The sequence below is a fragment of the Staurois parvus genome, unplaced genomic scaffold (genome assembly GCF_062004578.1).
Source record: "Staurois parvus isolate SC_StPar_1 unplaced genomic scaffold, SC_StPar_1.0 ptg000376l, whole genome shotgun sequence".
Classification (NCBI taxonomy): Eukaryota; Metazoa; Chordata; class Amphibia; order Anura; family Ranidae; genus Staurois; species Staurois parvus.
The window spans coordinates 1,161,230-1,183,028 of record NW_028318172.1 but is presented as its reverse complement, the minus strand read 5'-3'; the positions used below and the strand labels follow the sequence as shown (position 1 = coordinate 1,183,028).

The 21,799-nt window shown below is 47.5% G+C and overlaps 1 protein-coding gene across 1 annotated transcript in view; it reads left to right on the top strand.

Moving 5' to 3' along the window:
- The first annotated feature begins 10,596 nt into the window (after window positions 1-10,596).
- Window positions 10,597-21,799, top strand: part of RNPEPL1 (arginyl aminopeptidase like 1) — a 37,840-nt gene continuing 26,637 nt past the window's right edge. Inside the window, exons 1-4 of the mRNA XM_089685459.1 lie at window positions 10,597-11,938; window positions 17,875-18,015; window positions 19,860-20,011; window positions 20,328-20,444. Of these exons, the coding sequence (XP_089541585.1) occupies window positions 10,874-11,938; window positions 17,875-18,015; window positions 19,860-20,011; window positions 20,328-20,444 (1,475 nt within the window). The 5' untranslated portion in view covers window positions 10,597-10,873. The remainder of the gene's footprint in view (window positions 11,939-17,874; window positions 18,016-19,859; window positions 20,012-20,327; window positions 20,445-21,799) is intronic.

Below are 21,799 nucleotides of genomic sequence, written 5' to 3'. Positions count from 1 at the left end.
GTATATAAAGTGCAGAGTTCAAGCGTGTGGTACACACAGAGTGTAGTGTTCTAAGGTGCGCTACGTATATAGAGTACTGAGCACAGGGGTGCGGTACACACAGAGTATAGTGTTCTGAGGTGCGCTATGTATAGAGTGCAGAGTTCATGGGTGTACTATGTACAGAGTGCTGAGTTCAGTTTTGCGTTACACACAGAGTGTAGTGTTCTGAGGTGCGCTACGTATAGAGTGCAGAGTTCAGGTTTGCGTTACACACAGTGTAGTGTTCTGAGGTGCGCTACGTATAGAGTGCAGAGTTCAGGGGTGCGGTACACACAGAGTGTTGTGTTCTGAGGTGCGCTACGTATAGAGTGCAGAGTTCAGGGGTGCGGTACACACACAGTGTAGTGTTCTGAGGTGCGCTACGTATAGAGTGCAGAGTTCAGGGGTGCGGTACACACAGAGTGTTGTGTTCTGAGGTGCGCTACGTATAGAGTGCAGAGTTCAGGGGTGCGGTACACACACAGTGTAGTGTTCTGAGGTGCGCTACGTATATAGAGTGCAGAGTTCAGGGGTGCGGTACACACACAGTGTAGTGTTCTGAGGTGCACTACGTATAGAGTGCTGAGCTCAGGGGTGCGGTACACACAGAGTATAGTGTTCTGAGGTGCGCTACGTATAGAGTGCAGAGTTCAGGGGTGCGGTACACACAGAGTGTTGTGTTCTGAGGTGCGCTACGTATAGAGTGCAGAGTTCAGGGGTGCGGTACACACAGAGTGTTGTGTTCTGAGGTGCGCTACGTATAGAGTGCAGAGTTCAGGGGTGCGGTACACACAGTGTTGTGTTCTGAGGTGCGCTACGTATAGAGTGCAGAGTTCAGGGGTGCGGTACACACAGAGTGTTGTGTTCTGAGGTGCGCTACGTATAGAGTGCAGAGTTCAGGGGTGCGGTACACACACAGTGTAGTGTTCTGAGGTGCGCTACGTATAGAGTGCAGAGTTCAGGGGTGCGGTACACACAGAGTGTTGTGTTCTGAGGTGCGCTACGTATAGAGTGCAGAGTTCAGGGGTGCGGTACACACAAAGTGTTGTGTTCTGAGGTGCGCTACGTATAGAGTGCAGAGTTCAGGGGTGCGGTACACACAAAGTGTTGTGTTCTGAGGTGCGCTACGTATAGAGTGCAGAGTTCAGGGGTGCGGTACACACACAGTGTTGTGTTCTGAGGTGCGCTACGTATAGAGTGCAGAGTTCAGGGGTGCGGTACACACACAGTGTAGTGTTCTGAGGTGCGCTACGTATAGAGTGCAGAGTTCAGGGGTGCGGTACACACAGAGTGTTGTGTTCTGAGGTGCGCTACGTATAGAGTGCAGAGTTCAGGGGTGCGGTACACACAAAGTGTTGTGTTCTGAGGTGCGCTACGTATAGAGTGCAGAGTTCAGGGGTGCGGTACACACAAAGTGTTGTGTTCTGAGGTGCGCTACGTATAGAGTGCAGAGTTCAGGGGTGCGGTACACACACAGTGTTGTGTTCTGAGGTGCGCTACGTATAGAGTGCAGAGTTCAGGGGTGCGGTACACACACAGTGTAGTGTTCTGAGGTGCGCTACGTATAGAGTGCAGAGTTCAGGGGTGCGGTACACACAGAGTGTTGTGTTCTGAGGTGCGCTACGTATAGAGTGCAGAGTTCAGGGGTGCGGTACACACAGAGTGTTGTGTTCTGAGGTGCGCTACGTATAGAGTGCAGAGTTCAGGTTTGCGTTACACACACAGTGTTGTGTTCTGAGGTGCGCTACGTATAGAGTGCAGAGTTCAGGGGTGCGGTACACACACAGTGTAGTGTTCTGAGGTGCGCTATGTATAGAATGCAGAGTTCAGGGGTGCGGTACACACAGAGTGTAGTGTTCTGAGGTGCGCTACGTATAGAGTGCAGAGTTCAGGGGTGCGGTACACACAGAGTGTAATGCTCTGAGGTGCGCTACGTATAGAGAGCAGAGTTCAGGGGTGCGGTACACACAGAGTGTTGTGTTCTGAGGTCCGCTACGTATAGAGTGCAGAGTTCAGGGGTGCGGTACACACAGAGTGTTGTGTTCTGAGGTGCGCTACGTATAGAGTGCAGAGTTCAGGTTTGCGTTACACACACAGTGTTGTGTTCTGAGGTGCGCTACGTATAGAGTGCAGAGTTCAGGGGTGCGGTACACACAGAGTGTTGTGTTCTGAGGTGCGCTACGTATAGAGTGCAGAGTTCAGGGGTGCGGTACACACAGAGTGTTGTGTTCTGAGGTGCGCTACGTATAGAGTGCAGAGTTCAGGGGTGCGGTACACACAGTGTTGTGTTCTGAGGTGCGCTACGTATAGAGTGCAGAGTTCAGGGGTGCGGTACACACACAGTGTAGTGTTCTGAGGTGCGCTATGTATAGAGTGCAGAGTTCAGGGGTGCGGTACACAGAGAGTGTTGTGTTCTGAGGTGCGCTACGTATAGAGTGCAGAGTTCAGGGGTGCGGTACACAGAGAGTGTTGTGTTCTGAGGTGCGCTACGTATAGAGTGCACAGTTCAGGGGTGCGGTACACACAGAGTGTTGTGTTCTGAGGTGCGCTACATATAGGAGTGCAGAGTTCAGGTTTGCGTTACACACACAGTGTAGTGTTCTGAGGTGCGCTACGTATAGAGTGCAGCGTTCAGGGGTGCGGTACACACAGAGTGTTGTGTTCTGAGGTGCGCTACATATAGGAGTGCAGAGTTCAGGTTTGAGTTACACACACACAGTGTAGTGTTCTGAGGTGCGCTACGTATAGAGTGCAGAGCTCAGGGGTGCGGTACACGCAGAGTGTAGTGTTCTGAGGTGCGCTACGTATAGAGTGCAGAGCTCAGGGGTGCGGTACACGCAGAGTGTAGTGTTCTGAGGTGCGCTACGTATAGAGTGCAGAGTTCAGGGGTGTGGTACACGCAGAGTGTAGTGTTCTGAGGTGCGCTACGTATAGAGTGCAGAGCTCAGGGGTGCGGTACACGCAGAGTGTAGTGTTCTGAGGTGCGCTACGTATAGAGTGCAGAGTTCAGGGGTGCGGTACACGCAGAGTGTAGTGTTCTGAGGTGCGCTACGTATAGAGTACAGAGCTCAGGGGTGCGGTACACGCAGAGTGTAGTGGTCTGAGGTGCGCTACGTATAGAGTGCAGAGCTCAGGGGTGCGGTACACGCAGAGTGTAGTGTTCTGAGGTGCGCTGCGTATAGAGTGCAGAGCTCAGGGGTGCGGTACACGCAGAGTCTAGTGTTCTGAGGTGCGCTACGTATAGAGTGCAGAGCTCAGGGGTGCGGTACACGCAGAGTGTAGTGTTCTGAGGTGCGCTACGTATAGAGTGCAGAGCTCAGGGGTGCGGTACACACAGAGTGTTGTGTTCTGAGGTGCGCTACGTATAGAGTGCAGAGCTCAGGGGTGCGGTACACGCAGAGTGTAGTGTTCTGAGGTGCGCTACGTATAGAGTGCAGCGTTCAGGGGTGCGGTACACACAGACTGTTGTGTTCTGAGGTGCGCTACGTATAGAGTGCTGCGTTCAGGGGTGTGCTATGTACAGAGTGCTGAGTTCAGTTTTGCGTTACACAGAGTGTAGTGTTCTGAGGTGCGCTACATACAGAATGCAGAGTTCAGGGGTGCAGTACACACAGAGTGTGGTGTTCTGAGGTGCGCTACGTATAGAGTGCACAGTTAAGGGGTGCGGTACACACACAGTGTTGTGTTCTGAGGTGCGCTACATATAGGAGTGCAGAGTTCAGGTTTGCGTTACACACACAGTGTAGTGTTCTGAGGTGCGCTACGTATAGAGTGCAGCGTTCAGGGGTGCGGTACACACAGACTGTTGTGTTCTGAGGTGCGCTACGTATAGAGTGCACAGTTAAGGGGTGCGGTACACACAGAGTGTTGTGTTCTGAGGTGCGCTACGTATAGAGTGCACAGTTAAGGGGTGCGGTACACACAGAGTGTTGTGTTCTGAGGTGCGCTACATATAGGAGTGCAGAGTTCAGGTTTGCGTTACACACACACAGTGTAGTGTTCTGAGGTGTGCTACGTATAGAGTGCAGAGTTCAGGGGTGCGGTACACACAGAGTGTTGTGTTTTGAGGTGAGCTACGTATAGAGTGCAGAGTTCAGGTTTGTGTTACACGCAGAGTGTAGTGTTCTGAGGTGCGCTACGTATAGAGTGCAGAGCTCAGGGGTGCGGTACACGCAGAATGTAGTGTTCTGAGGTGCGCTACGTATAGAGTGCAGAGCTCAGGGGTGCGGTACACGCAGAGTGTAGTGTTCTGAGGTGCGCTACGTATAGAGTGCAGAGTTCAGGGGTGCGGTACACGCAGAGTGTAGTGTTCTGAGGTGCGCTACGTATAGAGTGCAGAGTTCAGGTTTGTGTTACACGCAGAGTGTAGTGTTCTGAGGTGCGCTACGTATAGAGTGCAGAGCTCAGGGGTGCAGTACACGCAGAGTGTAGTGTTCTGAGGTGCGCTACGTATAGAGTGCAGAGCTCAGGGGTGCGGTACACGCAGAGTGTAGTGTTCTGAGGTGCGCTACGTATAGAGTGCAGAGTTCAGGGGTGCGGTACACACACAGTGTAGTGTTCTGAGGTGCGCTACGTATAGAGTGCAGAGGTCAGGGGTGCGGTACACGCAGAATGTAGTGTTCTGAGGTGCGCTACGTATAGAGTGCAGAGCTCAGGGGTGCGGTACACGCAGAGTGTAGTGTTCTGAGGTGCGCTACGTATAGAGTGCAGAGTTCAGGGGTGCGGTACACGCAGAGTGTAGTGTTCTGAGGTGCGCTACGTATAGAGTGCAGAGCTCAGGGGTGCGGTACACGCAGAATGTAGTGTTCTGAGGTGCGCTACGTATAGAGTGCAGAGCTCAGGGGTGCGGTACACACAGAGTGTAGTGTTCTGAGGTGCGCTACGTATAGAGTGCAGAGTTCAGGGGTGCGGTACACGAAGAGTGCTGAGTTCTGAGGTGCGCTACGTATAGAGTGCAGAGCTCAGGGGTGCGGTACACACAGAGTGTAGTGTTCTGAGGTGCGCTACGTATAGAGTGCAGAGTTCAGGGGTGCGGTACACACAGAGTGTTGTGTTCTGAGGTGCGCTACGTATAGAGTGCAGAGTTCAGGGGTGCGGTACACACAGTGTTGTGTTCTGAGGTGCACTACGTATAGAGTGCAGAGTTCAGGGGTGCGGTACACACAGTGTTGTGTTCTGAGGTGCACTACGTATAGAGTGCAGAGTTCAGGGGTGCGGTACACACACAGTGTTGTGTTCTGAGGTGCGCTACGTATAGAGTGCAGAGTTCAGGGGTGCGGTACACACACAGTGTTGTGTTCTGAGGTGCGCTACGTATAGAGTGCAGAGTTCAGGGGTGCGGTACACGCAGAGTGCTGAGTTCTGAGGTGCGCTACGTATAGAGTGCAGAGTTCAGGGGTGCGGTACACACAGAGTGCTGAGTTCTGAGGTGCGCTACGTATAGAGTGCACAGTTCAGGGGTGCGGTACACACAGAGTGTTGTGTTCTGAGGTGCGCTACGTATAGAGTGCAGAGTTCAGGGGTGCGGTACACACAGTGTTGTGTTCTGAGGTGTACTACGTATAGAGTGCAGAGTTCAGGGGTGCGGTACACACACAGTGTTGTGTTCTGAGGTGCGCTACGTATAGAGTGCAGAGTTCAGTGGTGCGGTACACACACAGTGTTGTGTTCTGAGGTGCGCTACATCTAGGAGTGCAGAGTTCAGGTTTGCGTTACACACACAGTGTAGTGTTCTGAGGTGCGCTACGTATAGAGTGCAGCGTTCAGGGGTGCGGTACACACAGACTGTTGTGTTCTGAGGTGCGCTACGTATAGAGTGCTGCGTTCAAAGGTGTGCTATGTACAGAGTGCTGAGTTCAGTTTTGCGTTACACACACAGAGTGTAGTGTTCTGAGGTGCGTTACATACAGAATGCAGAGTTCAGGGGTGCAGTACACACAGAGTGTGGTGTTCTGAGGTGCGCTACGTATAGAGTGCACAGTTAAGGGGTGCGGTACACACAGAGTGTTGTGTTCTGAGGTGCGCTACATATAGGAGTGCAGAGCTCAGGGGTGCGGTACACGCAGAGTGCAGTGTTCTGAGGTGCGCTACGTATAGAGTGCAGAGTTCAGGGGTGCGGTACACGTAGAGTGTAGTGTTCTGAGGTGCGCTACGTATAGAGTGCAGAGCTCAGGGGTGCGGTACACGCAGAGTGTAGTGTTCTGAGGTGCGCTACGTATAGAGTGCAGAGCTCAGGGGTGCGGTACACACAGAGTGTAGTGTTCTGAGGTGCGCTACGTATAGAGTGCAGAGTTCAGGGGTGCGGTACACGAAGAGTGCTGAGTTCTGAGGTGCGCTACGTATAGAGTGCAGAGCTCAGGGGTGCGGTACACGCAAAGTGTAGTGTTCTGAGGTGCGCTACGTATAGAGTGCAGAGTTCAGGGGTGCGGTACACGCAGAGTGTAGTGTTCTGAGGTGCGCTACGTATAGAGTGCAGAGCTCAGGGGTGCGGTACACGCAGAGTGTAGTGTTCTGAGGTGCGCTACGTATAGAGTGCAGAGTTCAGGGGTGCGGTACACGCAGAGTGTAGTGTTCTCAGGTGCGCTACATATAGAGTGCAGAGTTCAGGGGTGCGGTACACACACAGTGTTGTGTTCTGAGGTGCGCTACGTATAGAGTGCAGAGTTCAGGGGTGCGGTACACACACAGTGTTGTGTTCTGAGGTGCGCTACGTATAGAGTGCAGAGTTCAGGGGTGCGATACACACAGAGTGTTGTGTTCTGAGGTGCGCTACGTATAGAGTGCAGAGTTCAGGGGTGCGGTACACAGAGAGTGTTGTGTTCTGAGGTGCGCTACGTATAGAATGCAGAGTTCAGGGGTGCGGTACACACACAGTGTAGTGTTCTGAGGTGCGCTACGTATAGAGTGCAGAGTTCAGGGGTGCGGTACACAGAGAGTGTTGTGTTCTGAGGTGCGCTACGTATAGAGTGCAGAGTTCAGGGGTGCGGTACACAGAGAGTGTTGTGTTCTGAGGTGCGCTACGTATAGAGTGCACAGTTCAGGGGTGCGGTACACACAGAGTGTTGTGTTCTGAGGTGCGCTACATATAGGAGTGCAGAGTTCAGGTTTGCGTTACACACACAGTGTAGTGTTCTGAGGTGCGCTACGTATAGAGTGCCGCGTTCAGGGGTGCGGTACACACAGACTGTTGTGTTCTGAGGTGCGCTACGTATAGAGTGCTGCGTTCAGGGGTGTGCTATGTACAGAGTGCTGAGTTCAGTTTTGCGTTACACAAACAGAGTGTAGTGTTCTGAGGTGCGCTACATACAGAATGCAGAGTTCAGGGGTGCAGTACACACAGAGTGTTGTGTTCTGAGGTGCGCGACGTATAGAGTGCACAGTTAAGGGGTGCGGTACACACAGAGTGTTGTGTTCTGAGGTGCGCTACATATAGGAGTGCAGAGTTCAGGTTTGCGTTACACACACACAGTGTAGTGTTCTGAGGTGCGCTACGTATAGAGTGCAGAGTTCAGGGGTGCGGTACACGCAGAGTGTAGTGTTCTGAGGTGCGCTACGTATAGAGTGCAGAGCTCAGGGGTGCGGTACACGCAGAGTGTAGTGTTTTGAGGTGCGCTACGTATAGAGTGCAGAGTTCAGGGGTGCGGTACACGCAGAGTGTAGTGTTCTGAGGTGCGCTACGTATAGAGTACAGAGCTGAGGGGTGCGGTACACGCAGAGTGTAGTGGTCTGAGGTGCGCTACGTAGAGAGTGCAGAGCTCAGGGGTGCGGTACACGCAGAGTGTAGTGTTCTGAGGTGTGCTACGTATAGAGTGCAGAGCTCAGGGGTGCGGTACACGCAGAGTGTAGTGTTCTGAGGTGCGCTACGTATAGAGTGCAGAGCTCAGGGGTGCGGTACACGCAGAGTGTAGTGTTCTGAGGTGCGCTACGTATAGAGTGCAGAGCTCAGGGGTGTGGTACACGCAGAGTGTTGTGTTCTGAGGTGCGCTACGTATAGAGTGCAGAGCTCAGGGGTGCGGTACACGCAGAGTGTAGTGTTCTGAGGTGCGCTACGTATAGAGTGCAGCGTTCAGGGGTGCGGTACACACAGACTGTTGTGTTCTGAGGTGCGCTACGTATAGAGTGCTGCGTTCAGGGGTGTGCTATGTACAGAGTGCTGAGTTCAGTTTTGCGTTACACACACAGAGTGTAGTGTTCTGAGGTGCGCTACATACAGAATGCAGAGTTCAGGGGTGCGGTACACACAGAGTGTAGTGTTCTGAGGTGCGCTACGTATAGAGTGCAGAGTTCAGGGGTGCGGTACACGAAGAGTGCTGAGTTCTGAGGTGCGCTACGTATAGAGTGCAGAGCTCAGGGGTGCGGTACACGCAGAGTGTAGTGTTCTGAGGTGCGCTACGTATAGAGTGCAGAGTTCAGGGGTGCGGTACACGCAGAGTGTAGTGTTCTGAGGTGCGCTACGTATAGAGTGCAGAGCTCAGGGGTGCGGTACACGCAGAGTGTAGTGTTCTGAGGTGTGCTACGTATAGAGTGCAGAGTTCAGGGGTGCGGTACACGCAGAGTGTAGTGTTCTGAGGTGCGCTACGTATAGAGTGCAGAGCTCAGGGGTGCGGTACACGCAGAATGTAGTGTTCTGAGGTGCGCTACGTATAGAGTGCAGAGCTCAGGGGTGCGGTACACACAGAGTGTAGTGTTCTGAGGTGCGCTACGTATAAAGTGCAGAGTTCAGGGGTGCGGTACACACACAGTGTTGTGTTCTGAGGTGCGCTACGTATAGAGTGCAGAGTTCAGGGGTGCGGTACACACACAGTGTTGTGTTCTGAGGTGCGCTACGTATAGAGTGCAGAGTTCAGAGGTGCGGTACACACAGAGTGCTGAGTTCTGAGGTGCGCTACGTATAGAGTGCAGAGTTCAGGGGTGCGGTACACACACAGTGTTGTGTTCTGAGGTGCGCTACGTATAGAGTGCAGAGTTCAGGGGTGCGGTACACACAGAGTGCTGAGTTCTGAGGTGCGCTACGTATAGAGTGCAGAGTTCAGGGGTGCGGTACACACACAGTGTTGTGTTCTGAGGTGCGCTATGTATAGAGTGCAGAGTTCAGGGGTGCGGTACACGCAGAGTGCTGAGTTGCGCTACGTATAGAGTGCAGAGTTCAGGGGTGCGGTACACACAGAGTGTAGTGTTCTGAGGTGCGCTACGTATAGAGTGCAGAGTTCAGGGGTGCGGTACACACAGAGTGCTGAGTTCTGAGGTGCGCTACGTATAGAGTGCAGAGTTCAGGGGTGCGGTACACACACAGTGTTGTGTTCTGAGGTGCGCTATGTATAGAGTGCAGAGTTCAGGGGTGCGGTACACACACAGTGTTGTGTTCTGAGGTGCGCTATGTATAGAGTGCAGAGTTCAGGGGTGCGGTACACGCAGAGTGCTGAGTTGCGCTACGTATAGAGTGCAGAGTTCAGGGGTGCGGTACACACAGAGTGCTGAGTTCTGAGGTGTGCTACGTATAGAGTGCAGAGTTCAGGGGTGCGGTACACACACAGTGTAGTGTTCTGAGGTGCGCTACGTATAGAGTGCAGAGTTCAGGGGTGCGGTACACACAGAGTGCAGCCCTCTCCATCCCCATCTTATTTTCACCTCTCCTCAGCTCTGACCTCTGCACACAAGCCCCCTCCACTGCCCTGATCTTCTAACCCCCTCCTCAATAGCTCCACTATCTTCCACGTGTCCTACTTTTGTTGCTGTATTAAGCTGAAGCACCCAGTCAACTCTAGTACCTCCCCACACACTTTAGGCAGCTCCGTCTTTCTCATTTCCAGGGAGATCATCCAGTGGGGAGTCAGCATCTCAGCACCATGGAAAAAAAAATGGAGGTCACAGAGGGTGCAGCCTACCACACAATCCTCCCCCCCCCATCCTGCATTCAGAGGGAGCCGCTGACAGATATGCTGTCATTTATAGACACAGAAGCCGGCCTTCTGTATTTACAAGTGATAGTGATGAGCAGGAAGCAGAGGGCCTGAGTCAGAGGTGGTGGAACTGAGTTCCCGCTGAAGAAAAGCCCTGCCTATAGGTAAGCGAGAATAGAGGAAGGAAGAAAAAAAAAGAAAAGCCCCCCAACTTAGCTGAGGGAGCTGACCATTATCCATCAAGGAAAAGGAAAAAACAAATACAGGGGGCTTGAGAAAAGCAAAGATGGAAAGGAGGGACCCCACAAGTCTGTGCTGACCATGGCTGGAGAAATGGCATAGAGGGGGAATTTTTCAAAGAGAACACTAGTTCCTGTGATCTTGGGGTCCCCAATGAATTCCCTTAATTTCCAAGAGATTTCCTCACACTTCCTGTTTTGACTATGGGACAGGAAGTGAGAGGAAATCTCCCCAAAGACACACAGTTGGCAAAAAAATAAACTGCCAGGGGTTATAACCCTTCCTTTGCCTATAGTTCTACTTGTAATTTGTACACTTGGGGGATTTTTTCTCCCATCAGCGGAGGAGCCCTTGTGACCTCCACAGGGGCGCAGGGCTGTCTATGGTCACCTGAGCGGTTGAGAAAGAAATGGGAGTTGCTGCCTCCTAGCGGCAAGCCGTGCCTGTCGGTTGCTGTAACTTCCCTGACAGCTCGCCCCGGTCCCGGGCGTGTGGAGATAGGCGATCGTAGCGCTGCGACCCCGTCCTGTGATCGTGCTCTGTGCACACACCCGGGGAGCTCCTGTATACCGGGTGGGCTGTTCCGGGCCAGGCCTCGCCTCTCCACTCTGTCACTTCCTGTCCCGGCCGGTCTCGGCTGTCTCCTCTCGGTGTAGGCCTTCTGTGGCCCCGATGGATTTTACATAGTGTGACCGACCGTCTTCCCGTGTCCCATGGCGTCGGCTGTCCGGTGCCCGGCGCTGTGCTGCTGCCGCCGCCCTCTCCACCCCGGGCCAGGCCCGGACTCCCCGCTGCCCTTTCAGCCAGGACCTCCTGACCCAGCTTCGGCCTCCAGCTTCCAGCTCTACCGGCTGCATCACTTCCACCTGGGGCTGGAGCTGAGGCCGGAGACCCGGGAGCTGTCCGGCTGCTTGGTGCTTGAGCTGAACCCTCTGGTGCCGGGCGGGCCGGCTCTGGTTCTGGACGTTCACCCGGTGCTCCGAGTCAGCTCTGTACGGTGTAGAAGAGGGGGACGACAGAGCAAGAAGAGCGATAGGCCGTGTTCATGTCCTCCTAGTGACCACTCTACTCCTACCAGTCACTACCCCTGGAACCCTGAGGACCCCACCCATGGGTGCCAGTGTCAAACAGACATGGCGCCCTCACATTCTCCATCCAGCATTCACACCATGGACCCTTCATGCTACGCCTCCCCTCAGTCATCTACAGTGAGCCCCACTACGGAGGAATCCTCACCGATGGTCACCCCAGAACCCCTCGACCTGTCTATTCCACGTTCAAAAAGTTCAACGACTTTGCCACACCTTGCACCTGCTGATGTTTCCAACCATGTTTCTGCTGGTATGGGTTGTCCCACCATCAATGGTCATCAACCTCCAGGATCTTCTCCTAGAAGTTCTGCTTCGGCTCCGTTTACCACTACTGCTTCCCCCGTTACTGATCTGTCTTGCCATTCCTCTGCGTCTCACTGGTCCTCGGACTCTCTCGCGTCCCCAACGCCCGACAGCGGCTTTGCCACTTCTAGTATGCCCGCTCCCTTTTCCTCAACAGACATTCCTTCGTTGGAAGCACTGCCTTGCACTTTTAGCCAGCCATGTGAGTTCCATAGTGCCAGCGACTCTGCGCCCACTGACTCCACTTGCTGCTTTCCATTGGACTTTAGGGTTGAAGAGTTTACAGATTACGGCTCTGCGCTTACCATCACTGTGCCTGATACCCTGCAAAGGAGCGAGACGTTCCAGGTCATTGTACACTACATCACAGGCGAGGGTCCTGCGGTGAGTATCTAAATGCCACAGGACTGAGGATGGTTGTTGTTACCAAGAAATTCTAGAAAGGAAAATAAAAAAAGTAATTCCTCATGATCCAATGCAGTAGTTCACTCCCTGACTCTGAAAGTTGCTAGCTTCATATTGTCAGAAACCTCTACATACATACTACAATTGCCTGGGCCTGGTAATGGATTGCTAAGGCGCGGAGCACTGCCTTGTGGGGTTGGAAAGGGATCTGCACATTTGTCCCGTAGCTGGAAGTTTTGGTGTTTTAGGGGCGTGCCAAGGTCATAGTGGTGGGTAGGAGCTCAGTGGTATGAAACTTCAGAAAATAATTATTTAAACAATGGTGTTACATTTACAGCACCACACCCCAAAATGTGTATAAGAAACCAAATCGTAAAGTATGGGGCCTTAATGGTGCTTACACTTTGCAGGAAGGAAACAAAAAAGCAATACACGGTGGCTTAGTGGTTAGCATGTCTGCCTTGCAGTAAAATGGGTCATGGGTTCGATTCCCGACCATGGCACCTCCTGCATGGAGTTTGCATGTTCTCCCTTGTGTGGGTTTCCTTTGGGTACTCTGGTTTCCTCCCACACTCCAAAGACATGCTGGTAGGTTAATTGGATCCTGTCTAAATTGGCCCTAGTATGTATGAATGTAAGTTAGGGACCTTTAGATTGTACGCCCCTTGAGGGTTAGGGACTGATGTGAATGTACAATATGTATGTAAAGCGCTGCGTAAATTGACAGCGCTATATAAGTACCTGAAATAAATAAAATACACTCACTGGCCGCTTTATTAGGTACACCTTGCTAGTGCCAAGAAAATATACCACCACCAACACCAGCCCCTGAACCACTGATACAAGGCAGGATGGATCCATGCTTTCATATTGTTTGTGCCAAATTCTGACCCTACCATTTGAATGTCGCAGCAACCAGTGTGCCCATTTTCATCCATACTACTGCTGCTCACTGGATGTTTTCTCTTTTTCGGACCATTCTCTGTAAACCCTAGCCGCAGCAAAGGTGAAAAAGAGCCGCGGTTTGCCGACACCCGTGCTAGGGTTTACAACCATTTTAAAGTAGAACTATAGGCAAAACTTTAGTTTTTTTTCTTCATTTTTGAAGGAAGGGTTATAACCCCTGTCAATTTCTTTTTTTGCCACCTGTGTCCCATTGGGGAGATTTACCTTCACTTCCTGTCCCATAGCCAAAACAGGAAGGGAGAAAATATCTGCAAATTAAGGGAATTCCTTGGGGACCCCGAGGTCACCAGAACTAATAATGCCATTGGAAAATTACCCCTCTATTACTTTTCTTGGGACAACCCAAAATTTTTGTTTTCTTATACTTTTAACTATTGATTATAATGGTAAACAGATCAAATAGAGAGGGGGAATCCACCTAATGGAACAGACAGCAATAGAAAATGGCAGGTGTTATAATCCATCTCTATTCCAAAACGAAAAAAAAAACGTTTTGCCTTTAGTTATACAATAAACGACTGGTTTTTTTTTTATATTGTGTTTTTTGTTTACTTTTTGCAAAGTGTAAGCACCATTAACCACTTGCCCTCTGAAAGATTTACCCCCCTTTCTGACCAGGCCATTTTTTGCTATTCAGCACTGCGCTATTTCAACTGGTAATTGCGCGGTCATGCAGTGCTGTACTAAAACAAAATTTATGTCCTTTTTCACACAAATAGTGGTTTCTTTTGGTGGTGTTTGATCGCAGCTGCATTTTTTTTTATTTTTTTGATATGAACAAAAAAATACAGAAAATTTTCTAATTTTGGTTACAAAAAATATCCAATAAACTCAACATTAGTCATAAATTTAGGCCAAAATGTATTCTGCTACATGTCTTTGTTTATTAATTGGTTTTTGTGAAAGTTATAGTGACTACAAACTATGGTATATATACTGGAATTTACGCAGCTTTTACTTTCTGACTGCCTATCACATTTCTTGAGGTGCTAAAATGACAGGGCAGTACAAAGGACCCCAAATTACCTCTTTTTGGAAAGTAGACACCCCAAGGAATTTGCTGAGAGACATGTTGAGTCCATGGAAGATTTTATTTTTTTGCCACAAATTTTTGAAAAATGACTTTTTTTTTTTTACACAATGTTATGAATTAAATGATATATTTCTCACATATGCCATGGCCATATGTGGAATAACACCCCAAAATGCATTCTGCTACTTCTCTCAAGTATGGGGATACCACATGTGAGAGATACTTTGGCAACCTATCCACATACAGGCCCCCAAAATCCAATGACCGCTTTCAGAGGGCATATTTCCTCATATCATTTCCCCACTACCTATCACAGTTTTGGAGGCCCTAGAAGGCCAGGATAGTACAAACTCCCCCCCCCCCCCCATCCCCAATGACTCTTTTTTGGAAAGTAGACAATCCAAGGAATTTGATAAAAGGCATGGTTGGTATTTTGCAAATATAAACTTTGCCACAGGGTTTTGAAAATGGGGAAAAAAAAGAAAAAAAATTAATTTTTGTTTTCTTTCTTAATTTTCCAAAAACTTTGAGACAACAAATGAGATCTGCAAAATACTCACCATGCCTCTTAGAAAATACCTTGGATTGTCTTCTTTCCAAAAAGGGGTCATTTTGGGGGGGGGGGGGAGAGTGCTTCTACTATCCTGGCATTTCAGGGCAAACATTAGAAGCTTCTGCCACACATCACCCACTTTTTCAACCATTTGAAGAACAAGCTTTTTCTGACACTTTGTTTACATGAAAAACATTTTTTTTGCTAGAAAATTACTTTGAACCCCCAGACATATATATTTTTTAAAGCAATGGCCCTAGAGAATACAATGGTGGGTGTTGCAATTTTTTATGTCACACAGTATTTGCGTGACGATTTTTCACACGCGAATTTTTTTTTAAAAAATACACTTTATGTTTTAATATTGATAGGTGACATTTTAAAAGCCTTTACAGGTCACCACTTTATAGGAGGTCTAGTGCTAGAATTACTGCCCTTGATCTGACGTTCACAGTGATACCTCACATGCATGGTGAAATCTCTGCTTCCATACTGACATGGGACTGACGTTTGCGTTTTCCTTTCCCTTTCTGCATGAGCATGGGAAGGAGGGGTGGGAGTGATTTAAAAAAAAAAAAGTTAGTTTTTTTTTTATTTTTTACACTGTCCCTTTTTTTTTTTTTTTTATCACTTTTACGGGTGGAACATGTAACATGTTCCCAAAGGTGAATGTATCCTTTATCCCTTTTGCTGCCAGAGCCCTTTATGCATTTTAGTGCACATGTATAAAAAAATAATTTTAGGCCTGAAGGTTACACAATCCCCCAAAAGAATAAAATATTGGTAGTTCCAATTTTTTACGTTACACGATATTACCGTAAAAGTCTAGAAAACGCAAAATTTCAGTAAAAAAACACACCTAAGTTATTTTTAGAGCACAGAAAGCCAATAAATTGCCCGCTTTTTTGCTAAATTATAAGAGATGAGGTTGTACCAAGTAAATAGATACCCAACATGTCAATTTTTAATTTGCGTGCCCTCATGGAATGGCAACAAACTTTAGTACTCCTCCGTACCATTTTAATGGTACGGAGGAGGTCTGGTGCTAGAAAAATTGCTCTCATTCTGGCGTGCTCGGCTTGTAACACGTGTATTGCAATTGACGTTTTCATGCGTAGGCACCCGGACCTGTGTGTTTACATTCGTATGTGCGTATATGTGGGGGGGTGGTTATGTACTTGGGTGGAACTTTACAATTAAAATTTTTACTTAAAGTTTTACTAAACCCACAAAAGTAAAGTCAGTCTGTATATGCAGTAAAGCATGCTTGTTATACTCACTGTGGAACCTAAGGGGTTAATCCTTGGCATTGTGTAATAAGGATGTTTGATCCTGTCTTCTCTGATCGTTCCCTTCTTTCAGTGTCTCCTGATAGAACAGAGGCTCGGGGGCAAGCTGCCCATGCTCAGTTTGGTGTGTATGGCTAGATAGTTTTGTTTTTTTCTTGGGAGAGTGCATGTGATCAGCACAGGGCCAGTCAGCACTGTCCAGACAGAGGTCAGGGGTCCTGCATCCTCCTACAGGAGAATGAAAACTCCTCCTACAAGCTCTGCTGGACACTGATAGAAGTCACAAGATTGTTCTAACTGCTGATGAGAAAAGGTATTTAGCAGTTTATATTTTCTAAAATAATTGCATTTCCATGTTCTGTGTACTGTGGGAGACCAAATATAGTGAATGCAGGGTCCTGAGTTTAGTGACACTTAAACTTTTTGTTGTCATCACATAGGGGACAAAAAGACCACTGTGATTATTTTGGTGACAGATTCTCTATATTGAGACATCCAGGGTCTAAAAGACCCTGCATGTCTCCTATGTGCTCCACTGAATGTAATGCGGTACATTGCACGGAATTACATTTTTCCCCGGCTATTCTGTCTTTGGGGTCTGGGAAGTGACGTCATACATGTCACTTCTGGGTCAGGTCAAGAAGGGGAGGAGAGCGGACATGTGTCCCCTACTGCTGGCACTTGCAATACCGATCCCAGGCCCACAGATGGGCAAGCAGAGCCCAGGATACATGGGAAGAAGGGGCCTAAAAAAAGGAAACCTGCTGCTTACCCGCAGCAGGGCTAAACGAGGAGAAAAAACACCTGCCTGGTGCCTGGAACTACATGTCCTAGGCATCGGGCGTCCCTGATGTAGCTGAAGAATCCCCTCCTCCCCCTCAGAATACTCCTGAAATGTATAACATCCTTTGCTTAGGCCTGGAATTCAGGTAGAGAGTGAAGAAATGTAAAAAAAAAAAAAAATACAAATTGTGAGTGCAATGCCAGGATCCTGCAGACTCTCAGTAAGCTGTCTGCCTATACCTCTGATACAGGCAGGCAGTTACTTTATGGCAGGAAATATCAATGGACTATGAGAGCACTCACCAGTGTTCTCGTAGTTCATTGAGAACTACAATTCATCATCTGCAATGGCTAGTAGTACCTGTAGTCTAATTCATTCACATAAAACTGTGAACGAATGACAGGGCTGTGTGGGCGGAGCCCCTCACAGAAACACTGTTTTCAATTTGCAAAAGCAGGTGCTTGGAGAAGATCCCCACCCACTGTTAAAAAAACACTGGCATGTTACATATTACACCCTTAATATGGGTATAACATGCTCTTAAAGATGAACTTGGCCTTTAAATTGCTTATTAGCTTGTATATCACTTTCAAATGCCACTGAGCACTAAAGGTCATTCATCATACCAAAGAATTCAGAAAATATCAGCTCCAAGATGACACAGATTAAAGGCATAGTTCACCTTTACCAAAAACTGCTTATGCAGGTAAGGGGCTTGTGTAGATAAAAACAAGCTGTGTGGCATTGACCAAAGTTGAATAATGTCCTGCATGCAGGACCTTTGGTGTGCTTTCAGAAAATGCACCCAAACCACTGGACATAATAGAAGACTAGTCCATGGAAAAGCGCAGCTAACCTGCACAAAAACTGCAGGTGTGCTGCGGCCAAAGTGCAGCAGATCAGTGTGAAGCCACTTTTAAGACTCAAGCTACAATCAGACCAGAGTGCCTTTATTATGAAATTTAAGAATGAATTGCTTCAGGATGGCTGCAGCTATAGAGGTCAGTAAGAGCTTGTTCTAAAGCCCATTTATTGCTTGATAAAAAAAAAATTGTAATTTGTTCTATAAGATAAATGTAAATAATCCAGTAATCCTAGCGGAACCCACTTCTAATGGGTGTTGCAAATGTGCAGATCTAAGATGTCAAGTGCACACCACCAAAGCCTCCTAGAGATGAAGAAATCATTTTGTTGGTGTAAAGCTTCAGCTTCTAATAAAAACGTAGTTTTGCTCATATTTCGTCGGTATTAAAATATCACATGTAACAATTTTCTTACAATGTTTTTCAGATATGGTGGCTGGATCCTGAACTCTCCTATGGAAGCTCAGAGTTGTTTGTGTTTACTCAGGGGCACTCTGTTTGCAATCGCTCCTTCTTCCCATGTTTTGATACACCAGCTGTAAAGTGTACTTACTCTGCCTCTGTCAAGGTATGTTAAACGGCATTTGTTTTGATAACCATTTTATTTGCAGCAGCTCCGATGTTGAGATTGTGCTTACTTATAAAAGTGATTCACTGTTGTGATGGACTTCTGTCAGCATCAGTAGGCGTGATGGACTTGGATCAGTATCGGCAGGCGTGGTGGACTTGGACTGGCATCATAGGGAGCATTGACTTGGATCAGCATCACTAGGTGCAGGGTCCCAAGTGCCAGTTTGCCTGGAGTTCCAGCTTCCTATTACAGTGATAATTGGCTTCACAATAGCTGATGGCATTCTTAAAATCTAGTTCTGGAATTGCCTCAAAGTGGAATACATCAATAGCAATCTTTACCTGTAATCAGTAATTCTTCAGCTAATGAGATCAATATAACAGGTAGTAAATCTCAGTCCTGATTTTATTTACAGTTGCTATGTTAAGCAAAGTTGCACACAGATCACCTGCAACAGGTAATGGTTGCTTGATCTTCTATCTTCTATTCCATCCAAACCACAACAGACAAAAAGATCAGCACCTTCTAAAATTTTAGGTGTATTATGGAAAATCCAGTACAAGCATATTGGCTATAGCTAATCCCATACCAAGGAACCCATTGGATTTAGCACCAGCCAGCAACTGTGCCTGCTTGCTCTTGTATTTTTCACTGGTTGTCTGCCCAGATAAGTGAATTTTATTTGTGCCTAGCCATTATGGGTGCAGCTGTTGCATGTATCTTGATTTTTAACTTGAATTTGCTTCCTGGGGGCTTGTTTTGCCATGGCATTTGGCACTGTCATTGCATTCTTATGGACTTGAAATATTGATGTTGATGTTGTCTGATGCAATGTGCGACACCCTTGGTGTCATGGTTGGTACAGGATTAGGTATGACTGTTATGATTTTTTTTTAATAATTCCACTATAGTAAAGAATAGTTTTAATTTAATGTATTTAGATGTGCTGAACAAATTGTCTATAACAGTTCTTATGGACTGCAGTAATGGCGCCTCAATGAAATGACAGCACATCTGACACTTTGAAAATCCTGGCATATTTTTAAGCATGACTTCACATCATCAGAGTCTGACTTTTGTATACGTGGGATGGTATCTATTTATAGAACAATGGAGGTTAATGGATTAAATAGTGAGGTTGTCTGGATCAGACTAGTGAAGGTGTAAGAATAGGATTGTAATGAAGTGTTCGAGAATCTCTGTACAGCAGCGGTTTCTACAATTGGTGGTTTTGTTAGATGGATAAATATACTATAATAATCATGTAACTGAAGAGATTATACCTTCCTGGAAATCTCTGTATTTGTATATTGACTGTTCTTTTTAAGGTTAATACACATGATCAGAAAATCGTACGAAAAATACCGCTTTCAAAGCATTCGCATGATAAACTGATTGTTCGTACACAGCTTTCGTCTGAAATTTTTCGAAGGGACAAGCAGGCAAAATGTTTCTTGTACGATACCACAGTGTACAATTTTTGTTTAATTGGTACAGTTTTTGCCTGAAAATACAATACAGTAAGTTACATCGCTTTCAAATTTTGATTCTGTTGTGCAAGAATTTTCGCAACTTTAGTAACCTCTTCACTTTCGAAATGAGACTAGCATGCAAAAATACAAAAACGGACGATCATTCGTCCGATATTCTCATCATGCATAAGGGGCCTTAGGATCAGCTCTGTTTTACTTATTGTATGCAAATTGAAATAAATGATAGCTGTGTGCTGATTGATTTTGGTTGCAAGTTTTAGAAGAACCTTTATTCCCTGCCATGGATGCTGCAAGAAAATGTTATACTGAGCAGTGTTAATTCTATTTTCTCATATATACTTTTTTCAGGCTCCAGCAGGAATTCGGGTGCTTATGAGCTGTACTCACAGTTATTACATAAAAGAAATGGGCATCTTCCATTTCTACATGGAGCATCCTGTTCCTGCCTATTTAGTGGCCCTGACTGCAGGTCATTTACTTCCAGCAGATATTGGCCCCAGGTAACAGCATTTCATATGGTTGTATTCATCCACTAGATGCATTTTGTTCACTGTAGTATTTTTTTATTTTCTTCTGCTATTACTTGGTTTTATATATTTTACTGAAATTCTTTTTTTCCATCACGCTGTTTTATATGTAAAATAGTTTATTGTAAATTTTGCATTCCTGTGAAACATGCATTGATTTATTTAGTAAGCAATGTTGTTTGATGACTGAACAGTACCTTTTGGGAAATGTTATCTTTGCTCTATTAACAAATAGTATTCCACTATTTCCATCTTGCAACAATTTGGGCTGCTGTTTGTTTTCTAACAGAAGTCGGGTGTGGGCTGAACCCTGTGTGCTGCCTTTGGCTGTTGGTAAACTAGCAGGACGAGTAGAGCAGTGGCTTCAGGCTGCAGAGAGATTGTACGGACCCTATATCTGGGGAAGGTAAGATCAGATACAACTATAGTTAAACAGATAGGTTTTGTTAGTTTCTATAGACAATTAAACAATCAAGTCATATGAAACAGTTGCTTAAAGGTTACCTGCAGTTTTATAATAAAAGTGGTATTCCACACTGTCTCCCAACCACATATCAGACACATACTAATCCACCTTCAGCATATGCCCACGTTTTAACATTTGGACAAGAATCTAAGAGGATGCTGGAACACACAAGCCCTGCACTGGTTGTGGCACACAAGAAGTTAGATTTAATTCTGTAAGGTCTGCACTTTTTCAGATTTTATGGGATGGATCACATTGTCTTTAATGTGACCAATAAATTGTCTATAGGCATAACATAATTGGCTGGATTGAGCTAAGTGGTGAAATTAATGAAGCAGTTAGAAATCCTTGGCTAAGACGAGAGACAGCAGCGCCACTCTACGTGTAGATGGTTAAAATCAGGCAGATTTAATAGTAAAATTGCACTCACATAGATAGGTAACAGGTAGGCATGTCAGCTGATGGAGGTCCAGTGGGAGCATCAGATCCTTTGGCCGCGCTGTGGGTGTTTTCCTGCTGCTCCGGTTGTGTCCAGGGCTCGGAGAGTAGCAGAGGGGTGCAGGGAGGCTCACTGACGGAGTGAGTATGCTCCGAACATGCGCCATCTTGGAAACCCGGTGCATATGGTGACATCATCCCTGTGAGCCTCCCTGCGCCCCTCTGCTACTCCCCGAGTCCTGGACACCACCGGAGTGGCGGGAAAACACCCACAGCACGGCCAAAGTACCTGATGCTCCCACTGGACCTCCATCACTTGACATGCCTACCTGTTGCCTATCTATGTGAGTGCAATTTTACCATTAAATCTGCCTGATTTTAACCGTCTACACTTAGAGTGGCACTGCTGTCTCTCTTCTCTACCTGCATTAGGAGTATCTACAAGCTCTTACAGCCGGCTGCCTCCTCGGACAAGTCCATACTACTACAAGCCCCCCACTACAGATGGACATGGACACCACCTCCACATGGACCTTCTACTAACCCCTATTGCTGATGGTCCATCCCCAAAGGCACACAGGGGAAATGCTTCTTAGCGTTCCCTCCCCTCACTCACCTAGAAATCCTTGGCTGATTGCTTTTATTTACACTTTCAAAAGCTGATGCTGAGCTCCTAGTAGTACGTCTGTGTCTGCCTCTTTTACCCATTGCCAGGGGCATATACAGGAACACTTGGTGGTCTCAAACATTTATGTTTTTGCATACAGCATCTATGTGTTTTACCTGGCACTACTGAAATTGTGGTCAGATGGCACTACTGAAATTGTTGGGAATCACAATCCTCCTTAATCAAGCAC